We start from the raw sequence: 13,668 nt of genomic DNA on the forward strand, positions 1-13,668 counted from the left end.
TATTAATAACATATTTTATCATTTATATTTTATTGAATGTGTATTTGGTATATTTAATCATCAAAATAATTTTGTTGGTAACTTAATTAAAATAATAATTATTCTAATTTATTTTTGATAAAATTTTGAGAATGTTTTTAATTTCAATTCTTTTATTTAAATAATCAAAAATTTTGTTATTATATATTAATATTGGCTATATTGTAATCTTCCTCAACTATAAAATTTTAACTAATCAATAATCAGGCAAAGTCTAATTAAGATAAAAGAAACCAAAAATCATAGATATTTAGTAAATAAATTTGTATAAGCTACAAAATAAAATATAGATAAATAGATTGTAAAAAGAAATTGGCAATTGAAAGGTCTTTGACAATTAAGCATACATAAAATTAGGCATGATAATAATCAGGAATATTTATATTTTAGTTTTAGCAGTTATATTTGCTCATGCTTAAGCAGATGGGTTTTCAAGAGTTTCTCACCATCTTTTTTTCAAGCAATAAAGATTCAGAGAAATTTTAGGAGGTTCAAGTAAATCTAGTTCTTTTTCTCAATTTTATCAATGATAAAAGCTAAGATCTATAAAATAAGATAGAATTTTTATTTAGCAAGAATAAAACATTTAATTTTTGATGATATTTTATCCATTAATTTTATTTTACAAAAAAGAGTACCTTTTTTAATGAAAATTAAATAGTTTAACTAATTATAAAGAAATCAAAACTTAGTCTATAAAATTATTTTGTTTAAGCCATATTTTTAATATTTTGTAAAATTTAGGTCCTAGTCTAGTTTTATTGAATACATTTATGGGGAAGGTTAAATAAGATTCAAAACAAAATATTGGAGTAGTAATAGCCGATAAACCTAATTATGATCTTTGTGATCACTAAAATTTAGATAAATGGAAATAAGATTATATTTAAAGCGTTTAAAACATCGAGATTTATCTATTTATTAAAATCACAAACTAATGTCTTTTCGGAACTTAGATTAGAGAAGCTGTTTTGTTGGGTGCCAAAGGTGTTATTCTTTATGATCCAATTGGAGATATAAGAAATAATCCTTACCCCTAAATAAATGGTAAATTTTATAGTTATTTATTATAGACTTTACAAAAAAATACTTTTATTATAATAAATACTTTTAAAATCTAGTCGATCATATTGATATTCCTGTGCTTGTCATATCAGATAAAGATTTAGGCTAAAAGTTATATGACTAGATGAAAAATGATGATTTCGAAGGTTCTGTAATTTTGTGCTAGCTAAATTTTGCTCCAATCTAATAACAGGCTTTTCCTAAAGTTTAATACTTTTTTTCTTCTGTGCAGAAGCATAGCTATGCGTTTATTGATGGACTTTACAATTTTATCAGAGAATATGACCCAAATCAAACAGTAAGCATAGTTGTAACTCCTCAAATATATAACAGTACTGAAGCCACTAAAATTTGTTAAACAGAATCTTGTTTGGATCACACTTAGAAAGAAATCATTAGCAATGGTTGCTTTTCAAATGGAAAATATTGCACAATCCACAATGTTAATTACTTTAATCGTAAAAATATTAATAATATGCTTAAAAATTTTTATTTTTGATATTATTTTTATATATCTTATTCTGATAATAAATTTTATAAATTAGCAAGTGATGTTCTTGAACATGAGTTATTTTAGTATATTTTATCAACTTAAAATACATTTGAATGGACTCTTTACATGAGAGAATTTATTTAAAACTGTGTTTAATAAGCTGAGAAGTTCTAACTGCATATTGACTTATCAGAATGTGGTGAGAATATTCTAAAAAAGTAAAATCAGCCATTGTTAACTCAAGTCTAGAGAATTATAAGAGAATCATGGCTTTAAGGATCTGATAAATAATAAATAGATTATTAGGCTATGGATAATGCAAGCTTTAGATTAATTAAAGAAAAGATTGATAATAACAGAATATATTAATGGCCAACTATAATAGTTAATGGAGAGCTTTTTTAAGACAATATAGTAAATGTAAAAAATTAATTAGCCAGAGTCCTTTGCAAAAGCATGCTCTACCCATCAAAACAATGTGTTTCTCTACTTTAGATTGGAGTTTAAAATGATGACTTCGAGGAAAATGATTAAGGAGATAATTACAATAGTAGAAATGCAGGAAAAGCTATTAGACCAAAGAAAAAATCTTCTTTTTCAAAAGGAGTTGCAATCACTTTGTCATTGATAGGAGGTATGCTGATAGGAGGCTTAATTTTCTATTTAGTTAGGAGAAACCACATTAGAGAAATGAACAGACAATTAAATAAAAAAGTAAAATAGGCTGTTGAAAAATATTAAAAATTTAATGAAGTTAATAACTATTTCTAAGAGCTTTCATGATAAATTAATATAAAATTATTTATTATTTAAGCAAGAATATTTCTGATATAAAATAAGTTAATAAAATATTTTAGGTTATAACTTGTTAATAATTAAATATTATCTATCGTTTGTTAATAAAATTTTTATTTTTTTCCATTTTTGTAAAAAATTATTATTTTGATTTTTTATCATACACAAAACTTGCTTGAATACTTTTTCATTGAAATTAAATGGAAATTGGTATGTGTTAAAATAAAATTAATTAATTAACCAATGAATTATTTTTTTTTTCATTTGAATTAGAAAAATTAACTTAATTCTAAAGAATTCATTTAATTCATTGATTCATTCAATTATTTTTATCTATCTTGGTATGTAAGGTGAATTTGTTTTTAACTAATATTATGATTTACATATTTTTAGCATATTAGGTGTCTTAGATTATTCATGATTTTTATAAGCTACTTATATCCGTTATGAGCTCGTTAATTATGTTTAAATTCAACTATCTTTTTCTTACTAATTTGATAGCAAACAAAAAGCTTGGGAAATTAATTAAAAAGAAAAATTAGATATTTTTGCATATTTAGATAACGATAGAAATCAATCTTGTCTTATAAAAAAATAATAAAAAAAAGAACAAACAATAAATTTGTTAATTAATATTACTATATAAAGGTAATAACTGTGCTCAATGATTAATAAAATGCATTAATAAAGGGCTAGTTTGTAAGAACTAGATACAGATGATTATTTTGACAATGATGGATAATATGTTATTTAGCATAATAAAAAAAATATTTTATAGCCAATCAATTTAAATGCTACTAATAAGAGAGAAAATACTTAAGTGACTCAATCCACTGCTATCAGTCACCACTTAATGTAAGGATGCGGTGTAGGAAATAAATTTTAGACTCAGCAAAGTATAAGCAACTAGTCAATCGCAAATAATTTCATAGATAATTCCATATAATCTAAAAATATAAAAGACGATTAGTCTGAAACTCTCTACTTAACTACATAGTAGTCTCCTAAATCCACTAAAAACTATTCTTCTTCTGTAAATAAATTAATTTCAAAAAGAGTTTTAATTTTTTTCATTTCTAGGATCAGCAGCAATTCAGCAGCATGTCATAATTCTAATATATTTGCTAAAAATTCTAATTAAAAATGGAAGATATCATGTAGATTATGAAAGGATTTTAAGATAAAGGTATTATAGTTGTTTTTAATTTACCATAAATAAATACTCTTCAACTATTTTTTTTCAAATAAAGAATCTAAATAGATGGAAGAATCTTGCAAAGAACAGGTTATACATTAGAATCATACCCCAAAAGAGAATTCTCTGCAAGGAGGAATTAATAAAAGCTAAATCCATTCTTAACTTTTTAATTAGTTGCTTGTCCCTTAGTAAAATGAAATGAATTTAAGATTTTAAAGCGAAGTTTCATAAGTCTAATCGTTGAATGAAAATGGAGAATAAGAAGAATAGCAATTTTCTGAGCAAGCTCCAAGTTATAATGTCAATTTAAATGTAAATTCTAATGAAGGAATTTAGAGTAATTATCACGATAGTAAATAGTCATCATAAGACATGCCTTTGTAATATAATCCTTATATTTTTAAAACCAAGAATGCTAATGATGTAATCAAACAATCCGTTTAGCAAAACTAAAGAGATCTTTAAATGCAAAATTATAAATAGGAATTATAAAAAAGCTAATAATTTGCAAACAACTCATAAAATACAGACACTAGTAGCATCAGTAGTCGTTAGAATAGCTACTAATTATAAAATTAAATAAACTAAATCAATTCAGGCTATATGCAAAAAGTAGATAATTAAAATAATAGTCAATAGATTTCATTAAAAAATGAAGTAAAGTAGCAGCAGCATTCGCAGTAGTCAAATGCCTATAGTAGTTTCAATAACAAAAATACTAGCTTTAGTTCAAAGGTGAATGAAAATAATTAAAAGTCTGATTAGTATTATGAAACTTCATTAGAGAACTAATCAGAATAATAATTATAATAGTAATAAGAAAAAGAATATAATTATAAGTAATCTGTTTACTCAGATCAGAGTGGAGAAAATGACTCTCACTTAGAGGTAAGATTTTCAAACAGTGATATCAAAAATCTACCAGAAATCCCCTCGAACATGAGATTACTCGAAAACGATGCAGAGGATTTCAGCTGCCCAATGTAGTTTATCAAAGGTGGATTTATAGTATACAGCATAAATAATGGCATTAAGAATTTTAAAGTGGAAGAAGATAATTATAATAAGTAAAAAGATTAATTGATTGCTACAGAAATCAACCTCTTTACTTCTTAATCAGAACAATAAAATTATAATTAAGATTTTGAAAATAATTAGAATTAAAATAAATAAATAAGTTAAGGCAGATAATAAAATGATTTTAATAATTGCAAAATATAATTTGACAATGAAAAAAGAAATTAAAATAATTAAGTATAAAATAATAATTTAAATTCTGAATATTTAAATTAATCAGATCAAAAAATTGATACCTAAAGGAGTAATTAAGTAAATATGTAAACAGAAGAAATATCGTTTACAAACTAAACTTTTGAAAACAGAATTAGTAGAAGATTTTCAGAGAAGAATTATTTATCTAACGAATATATTCAAAATAATAATAAGAATTCATTTTCAAGTAGTATTCAACCATAGTATACCCAAGAAAGGTCAGATGAAGAAGAGCAAGATTACTAATAACAGATTGAAGATAATGATTATGCAGAACTTGAGCGCTTAAGATAGCTTGCAAATGGTAATTCTCAAATTAGAATATTTACAAACAGATAGTCTTAGTATCAAAAGTAGCTTAGCCAATAAGATAGCAAAATGTAAGAAGCAAATTCCAATAATTCTTCTTAGTAGTAAAATGGTATGTCAATTAAAGAAATGAAAATGAGTAAACAATATCAAGACCCCTTACACTAGATTGGATAAGTTAACTACCCAAGTTTCAATAATAGCAATTAGATATTTGGTTATTAAACTGAAGAAAAACCTGATTAACCCGCTTTATAACAGCAAGCAGAGAATTATTTAGAAGAATATTAAAGTGAATAAAATTACTTCAACTAAAATCAATAGATCTAACAATAGTAAAATTAAATACTATTTAATGATAATTAGCAGCAAAACAGAAACACTTTTTGCAATAATAGTGCTTAGCAAACAAATTAAAACAGTCTTTAACAAAGCCTTAAATCTCATAAAAATAGTTAGCAATAATTTGGCTTAGAAAGTTTTGGAGAAATATCTTATCCATAACCATAATAGGAGAAATCAAATTAATATGGTCTACCTAACTTTTAAAAAGAAGAATCATTTAACGATTAGTTTTCGCAGACTTTCTCTCAATAAAACCCCTCTTAGAATTTTGATTCACGTAAAATTAAATAAAATCATTTATAAAATTTATTTTTAAAATAAATATTAATAAGAAACAAATATTTAAATAATCTAATATAAAAAAATATTTTAATTCATCAAATGACATTTTCTCCAATAACAAAAAAGAAAAATATCATCAATCAAAAAAGAAACAAACAGGATAATTTTAGAAAATAAAAAGTTTAATTTAAATAATATTTTTTTACTTAAAATTACCATTTTTTAGATTTATCATATTATTTCAACAATAAAAGAAAAAAGATAAAATAGAATTCATTTTATTTATTATATTATATCAACAATAAAAGAAAAAAGATAAAATAGAATTCATTTTTAATATTTTATATTATCACTTCAAATTAATATTTTTGAGTCGAGTATTTTTTAAGTGATAATATTTGAATGTTTCACCATTTTTTAATAAGAGGAGACAATAGAATTTGTTTATTTTAAATAAATATTTTTATCTTAAAGTTAGAATATTTCAATCATTAACAATATAAATAATTTTTATTAATTTAAAAAATCTACTGAATTAATTTATTTTAATTAAATAAAAATTATTCTAACTATAATTATACAATCTATTATTGACCAAAGTAATAAAAAAGAATAATTGTTTTTTAAGCTTAAATATAATTACTTCAACTGAATGTTTTATCAGAAAATAATATATCTAATAATTATAAAATTATCAATAATTATCATGAAAATAATTTCTTTTAATATAGTTTAAAAAATAAATAGATAAATTAAAGTAATTTATTTTTGTTATGTCAATAGTAAATTTAAATGGAGTATATCAAAACTAAGAAATAGGAAATGCAAGAGATAGTAATTATAAATAGGAGGGATAATCGCATAGCTACTACTAGAATTCCACTTCTATAGATTAATCTTAATAAGGAAATTCATAAAATGGCCATTATTATAATCAAAGCAATAATTCTTATTAAAACTATGTGGCATAAATGATAGATAGATATGAAGAGGAAATCAAAAGGCTTTAAGAATAAAATTAAAAACAGAATTTAGAAATAGTATTTTTTTTTATATTTTAATTAACTGATTAACATGTGTTTAAACTGTATGTAAAGGGAGAATTAAATGGAAAAATACATGGAATTTAGGAAACAAAGAAGGATTTTGAATTAGTTATATAAAGTTTAAAATAAAATCTCTAATGTGTAACTGATTTACTTAAAAAGAAGGAAGAAGATTACAACAAGCTATTTGATAAATATGTAAATTAATTGTTTTCAAATTTAAGGAAATAAATAAATAAAATCTATAAAATTTCTAGAATACACTGGTTGAACAAATATAAAGATCAGAATCGAAAAACAAATATAGAAGAGAAATTTCTCCTAATAAAGAATATAATGTTTAAGATTCTATAGATCGTCACACTATTAGACAGTATGATTTAAGAAGTTCTAGTAGTAAAGAGAATAGAAACAGTCAAGAAAAAATAATCAGATCTACTGAAAGCCCTAATAATATTCTTTCTCAAAGAGATAATAATTGCATGATACCTTTAATGGAAAAATAAACCTCAAGGAAGAATTTAAATTATGAAAATTCTTAATTTAGCTAATTTAAGGTTATTTTATTTTACTCATATTATTATCTAAAACTAATTTTACATTATACATAGCCTCCTATGATAAAAAATCCAAAGAAGATCATAAATTATGACGAAAACAATCGTAAAACTCTGAAAAGAGAATTCAGTGAAGTAAATAATTCATCTAATTTTGTCTTTTTATTTAAAAATTACTAAATAAATATACAGAATCAGCTTGGATAGAGGTAATTTTAGTAAATACAAGTTGTATAAAAAATAGTCTAAAACAGCTTGTAAAACGAGTTAAAACAAGATAAGGAAAACGTTCAAAAGTTTACAAAGAAGACAAGTCTTTCTCCTAACCAACAAGATGTATCACAAAAATTAAAATTTAATAAATAAATTTATTTTGTTTAATTTTGAATAGTCAAGGAATAATACAAATAGAAGTAAATCGCCCTCATACGGACTAAATAGTGCAAGAATAAATGATGAAAATCAAAGATATCAAGAGTCTTAAAAGATAAGCACAAAGAGAGAAAATTTATCTGGGACAAGAATATAAGATTGCTTTTTAAGCAGTGCTAAAATGGTAAGTAATTCTCAAAACAGATACTCAGATTAGTTTAAAAAGCAGAAATCTAACTCTTATTTACAAACCAATAATTTTGTTTAGCAGGATAAGTAATAATTAATTTACAAATTTGAATATTTAAAACTGCAATTAAATTAATTTAATTTAAATTAATAGATAAGTATTAGACGAGCTGAGAAACTATTGCTTTAGAAAGAAGTAATGACAAAATAATAAAAAAATGCACTAATTAAATAATTTACAGATATATTTAATAAATCTTAATTAAAAAAAACTAAAATGATAATTAAAAATATAAATTAAATGCTTAATTAAAAATAATTAACAAAAATACAAACAAACAAAATCTATGTATATATTTATGTTCATATCTTTTATATTTTATCTGAGTTATTATAATTTCTTTGTAAATATACTTATCTCTATTAATATCTCGTATGAATTATTTTAATTATAATTCATTCATTCATATTTTCATATTTTCACATCACTTTACATTTTATCTGAATTATTCTAATTGTGATTTCGTTCATATAAAATAATGTTCTTAATATTTTTTTAAAAATTTTCTATAAATAATTAAAATTCATAATAAATAATTTCATATCTTATTATATTTTAACTTAATTAAAATTTATCTGTTCAAAATACTCACTTAATTATATTTATATTATTTTCTGCTATAAATCATTAAAATTCCTTTATATGCAAATTTATATATTTTTGATTTTTTTTTTCTGAATGAATAATTCTAATTAAAACTTAATACGCTTAATTAATCTTAGTGGTTTTTATTTACTTGATCACAATTTCACTAAATTATTCACTTGCTTTATAGTAGATAGCTTTTGTAACACCAAAATTTATTAGCTGGCGATAAAAATCAATATTAGATGTTATTTTAACTCAAATCTAAATCAAATTTTCAATTTTAAATTTAATTGAGATAATAATTAAAAAAGATTCGGCGCAAAAAAAAACACGATAATTATTTTTATTCATTTTCTAAGTAAAATATATACAGAAATTTTACAAAATTCAATCCAAAGCTTTTAGTTTTTATAGATACTTCTTAACATATAATGGATATAACTTCATCTACTTCTCTTAATATTTAAGAAGATAATATTTAAGTAGCTGTACGAATAAGGCCATTAAATGAAAGGGAAAGGAAATAAAATGCTAGATCAATATTATCAATTGATCAAGAAAATCCTAATAAAATATGGATTGAATCTAAACCCGAGTCGAAATCTTACATTTTTGATTGTATTATAAATTCAGATGTTTAATAAGATGAAATATTTGAAAAAATTGGCAAGCCTTAGGCTGATTTTTGTTTAAAGGGTAATTCTTTATAGATTTATTATTTTTATCATAAATGGTACATTTTATAAAAAGGGTATAATTCAAGTATATTTGCTTATGGTTAAACAGGGGCAGGTAAAACATACACAATGTTAGGAAAATAGGGCGATCATAGAGGGCTTTAGCCCCGTGTTTTTGAGTATATTTTTAATGAGCTATAAAAATTTGAAAATAGTAGAGTAAAATGCAGCTATTTAGAAATTTATAATGAGCAAATTATGGATCTTGTAAATAAATTAAAATGAATATTATTTGGTTTTATTATATTTTTTACTTCTAATAATTTATAATCTTTATAATTTTTAGCTATCACCATCAGGCTCTACTTTATTAGTTAGAGAAGATTAAAAGAAAGGAGTTTACATAGAAGGATTAAGTGAAGAAAAAGTTACAAGTGCTTAATAAGCAATAGAGTTATTAAATACAGGAGCAAGGAATAGGCATGTTTCAGCTACTTAAATGAACATAGAATCCTCTAGAAGCCACTCATTATTTTCTCTAACAATAGAAACAAAAGTATTTATTAAATAAGCTTTTAAAAAATTAAATAATCATTTCATAAATGAAGGATAAGGATAATGATGGATTAGAAAAGATAAGATGCTCTAAGTTTCACTTTGTAGATTTAGCTGGTTCTGAAAGATAAAATTTAACAGGAGCAGCAGGATAAACTCTTAAGGAAGCTTCTAATATAAATAAAGTAAATTGCTTTTGATTAGAAATGATATATTTAGATTATTTTAAAATACATGTAGAGTCTTACAGTTCTTGGCTGTGTTATTAATTCTTTAGTGGAGTAAAACCAAGGAAAGTAAAGACATATCCCATATAGAGATTCTAGACTAACATTTATATTGAAGGACAGCTTAGGAGGAAATTCAAAGACATTCATTATTGCAGCTATTAGTGATGCTTCTATTTCATTTTAAGAAACTCTTTCAACTTTGAAATTCGCTTAAAGAGCAAAGATGATAAAAAACAAAGTAATTTTATTGATAGAGTTTATCCCATATATTTATTAATTATTTAATTAGGCTTAGCTAAATGAAGAAAATAATATAACAGATGTTAAAGTATTAAGATTAGAAATAAAACAGCTTAAAGAGAGACTTGAATAAATGAGGGAATAAGAATTAAACTTTGAAAAGTAATTAAAAAGTTAAATGAATGAAAAGGAATCTCAAGATGATGAGACAATTATTGAATTAAAGGAGCGTCTTAGAAAATTAAATGAAGATTGCCTAAATAATGAGAAAGAATTTTAAAAAGCTATCCATATTCTCAGACAGTAATAAGAAAATGAAGCTTCAAAGTATGAAAATATAATAAGAGAAATGAAAGATTAAATTTCTAAATAGTTCACTTCAGACGCTTAGCAATAAATTATAATCCATTCTTAGCAAGTTAAGCTTAAGATGTTATTAGAGAAAACTTTTCCTAATAATTATGAACAAGGAAAATATGATATGCAATTTTTAAAAGACACTGAAAATTTATTAAATGATTTTGAAGAAGAAACTTAATTTGAAAAATCAACTAGTGGCTATACAAGTCCTTACGATAATGCCCAAACTGAATAAATTATAATAGAAGAATAGGAATATTCATAAAAGGATTACCAAACACCAAGTTCATAGAAGGATTGCTAATCTATCAATTAATAGAAGGACTAATTTTTTCTTATTTGCTTAAATAATCTTATGGGTAAAATAGATCAATCAATTAAATCTCGTAAAGAATTTGCTGAAGTTCTCCAAAAAATGGGTAAAAACTTGATTAATTATTTATAAATATAAATTTATTTTGTAATTTATTTATTTTTTTATTTTTATTTTTCATCTAAAAATTAAAATAAGGGTTGGAATATGAATGGAATACTCCTGAAAAAATGAGAGCATGTGAATAAAGTATAGATAGTTTAAGATAGGAATATACAAGCTAAATATTTAATATGCAATAGTAAGTTTAAGTGCTAAGAGATGAAAAAAACTTATATTAACAAGAGATTGATAAACTAAAAACTTATATTGGATCAATGGAAGAAGAGATTGATATGAAAAACAGAGAGTTAAATAAAATGGATGAAAAATATAGGGAATTGAGTTAATAAATGAGATAAGAAAATAAATAAAGATAAAGTGCTTAAATGATTGAATTAGTTGAGAAAATTATATTTTTAGAAGAAGAAAAGGATAAACTGATTAGAGAAAGTGAGAGGCAAAAGTAGTCAATAGATATGTAAAAACAGGAAAATAATAGCTTGTATAATTAGTTTTAGCAGGTTTAATAGCAATTTGAAGTTTTACAAAGAAAAGAATGTATCTCTTGTGAAGAAATTAAGGTTTTAAAAGGATAAATTAAAGAACATGAACTTAGAGAGTTGAGCCATTAATTTAAATTAAGTAATATGAATAATGAATTGCAGGATTTTATTGAATAGAATACATAAATGCTTGAAGAAGCATAAAAATGGTAGTGCATTGAGCAAACAAATGATTAATTAACAAAAAAATTAGAAGATTTGTAATCAGAAAACACTAAGTTGGCTGATTAAGTTGAAATCCTAACAGAATCAAACTAATTTATATAAAATTAACTTGAAGAGAAATCTAAACAGCATACTGAGCTTGAAAGAGATTTGTAAGAAAAAGAGAACAAGATGTAAGAATTATATAAAAAAAATAAAAATTTGTAGGAGAGATATGATTAACTGCAAAATAGCTATGATAACATACAAATAGATTCAGAAGAAAATAATGAAATTCTTGAATAAAATAAATCTTTATTTAGAAGATGTGATAATTATGTTGTTTAGATTGAAAAATTAACTAAAGAAAGAGATTAGTTATAAATTTAAGTTACAAGAAAGCAAGAATAAGCATCAAGATTTTAACTTAAGATATCTGAGTTGTAAGTCAGTTAAAAGCATTTATCAGGTGCTTTAAGAGATGCTCAAGAAAAACTTTCTCAAGCGTAAAATCGTATATAAAATATTAAGGTTAAAGCAAAGTACATAAAAGAATCAGAAAAATGGGTAGCTGAAGCAGAATCTAAGCTTCTTTCTAAAGATATAGAAATCCATTACCTAAATTCAATTTTCTAAGAAAAAGTATAGAAATGTAATAATATTTGCTTGAAAATTAACAATATCCTTGATGAAAATGAAAACCTGAAAGATATTATAAATTAATTGCATAATGAGATAGCTAAGCTTAACAATGATAACTTTATATTATAAGAAACAAATAACAGATTATGTGAAGCCAATCAAAATATATGTAGAGAAAAGGTAAACATTCTTAGCAAATTGAGTAAATACGAAACAGAAAATTTAGATTTGTCTCAAAAGTTTAAGGGATTAGAGCAAACTTTTAACAATCTTATGATTTCATACACAGCTTTAAAAGGCGAAAACAGTAATTTATAGATGGCATCTATCATATTAAATTAACAAAGACAGATAACAGCCAAGTTAGAAACAGAACTATAAATTAAAAATGATAAGATATCTGATTTATAAGCTTACCTAGATAAATATACAAATTAAATTAGGTCATTAGAGTAAGATTTGGCCTCAACAAAAAAAGAATTAGAGCAATTTAAAAAGTAACCTTAAGCCAGCTCTCCTTAATTAAAGGTAAAACTTTGAAATTTTTTTTTATTTAATTAATTTTCTTTACTTTCGAAATTAAGGAGCATTAAGTAAGAATAGATGAGCTTATAGCCATGATTGGATCATTTGAGTACCACTGTGGTTTGGCTAGTGAGTTGTTAGATAAGTTAGAATTTGAAAAATAGGAATAATGTGTTTTAATTGAAACATTTAAGACATAAATTAGAGCAATGAGCGCTAGTATTCAGCTTCAACAATCCAATAGCTTCTAAAGTTATGGCAGAAAAGAAATTCATTACATAGAAGGGAAAAAATATTCTAAAAAAGCTAAAAAGTATAAAAGAAAATATTAAGAAGCTTTGGAAAAGAATGATAAATTAATCATGTAATATGAGAGTTAAATCATTAAATTAAGAATAAATCAAGATGAATTTATATAAATACAGAAATAATTAGAAGAGAAAGAAACTATTTCAAAAAAGCTATAAGAAATAAACAATGAATTAAATTCAAAGCTAGTAATGGCAAATAAAATAGTTTAGCAAGTTTAGCAAACAGAATATATCTAGTTCTAGCAAGTGCATACAAATATTTGAAACAAATTTTAATTAGCACTTGATAGAATATTAATTAATCAATCAATCAAATAAACTACCATTTTAATTGACTACTTTATAATGTAACTAACTAACTAACTAACTACTTTAATTAATTAATTCAATAATTA

General features: G+C 23.2%; 3 protein-coding genes across 3 annotated transcripts; all 3 read left to right on the forward strand. All coding sequences in view use genetic code 6, as the record gives it.

Moving 5' to 3' along the window:
• Positions 1-398: 398 nt before the first annotated feature.
• Positions 399-2,380, forward strand: TTHERM_00289170 (transmembrane protein, putative; the record flags this gene model as incomplete). Its single annotated transcript, XM_001018634.3, has 4 exons — positions 399-534; positions 784-1,086; positions 1,161-1,562; positions 1,650-2,380. 4 exons carry the CDS (start codon positions 399-401, stop codon positions 2,378-2,380), a joined length of 1,572 nt encoding a protein of 523 aa, XP_001018634.1.
• Positions 2,381-2,978: 598 nt separating this feature from the next.
• TTHERM_00289180 (endo-1,4-beta-xylanase xylA, putative) lies at positions 2,979-8,165 on the forward strand (the record flags this gene model as incomplete). The annotated part of the gene is made up of 10 exons (XM_001018635.2): positions 2,979-3,425; positions 3,473-3,578; positions 3,643-5,793; positions 6,582-6,838; positions 6,896-7,042; positions 7,102-7,401; positions 7,456-7,536; positions 7,594-7,737; positions 7,793-8,049; positions 8,117-8,165. The coding sequence occupies exons 1-10, from the start codon at positions 3,057-3,059 to the stop codon at positions 8,163-8,165; spliced, it is 3,861 nt and encodes a 1,286-aa protein (XP_001018635.2). The 5' UTR covers positions 2,979-3,056.
• An 877-nt stretch (positions 8,166-9,042) lies between these two features.
• Positions 9,043-13,537, forward strand: TTHERM_00289190 (kinesin motor catalytic domain protein; the record flags this gene model as incomplete). Its single annotated transcript, XM_001018636.2, has 8 exons — positions 9,043-9,307; positions 9,362-9,555; positions 9,635-9,844; positions 9,897-10,028; positions 10,084-10,311; positions 10,363-11,092; positions 11,185-12,965; positions 13,022-13,537. The coding sequence occupies 8 exons, from the start codon at positions 9,043-9,045 to the stop codon at positions 13,535-13,537; spliced, it is 4,056 nt and encodes a 1,351-aa protein (XP_001018636.2).
• Between the last annotated feature and the right edge of the window lie 131 nt (positions 13,538-13,668).

The sequence above is a fragment of the Tetrahymena thermophila genome (assembly GCF_000189635.1).
Source record: "Tetrahymena thermophila SB210 genomic scaffold scf_8254594, whole genome shotgun sequence".
NCBI lineage: Eukaryota > Ciliophora > Oligohymenophorea > Hymenostomatida > Tetrahymenidae > Tetrahymena > Tetrahymena thermophila.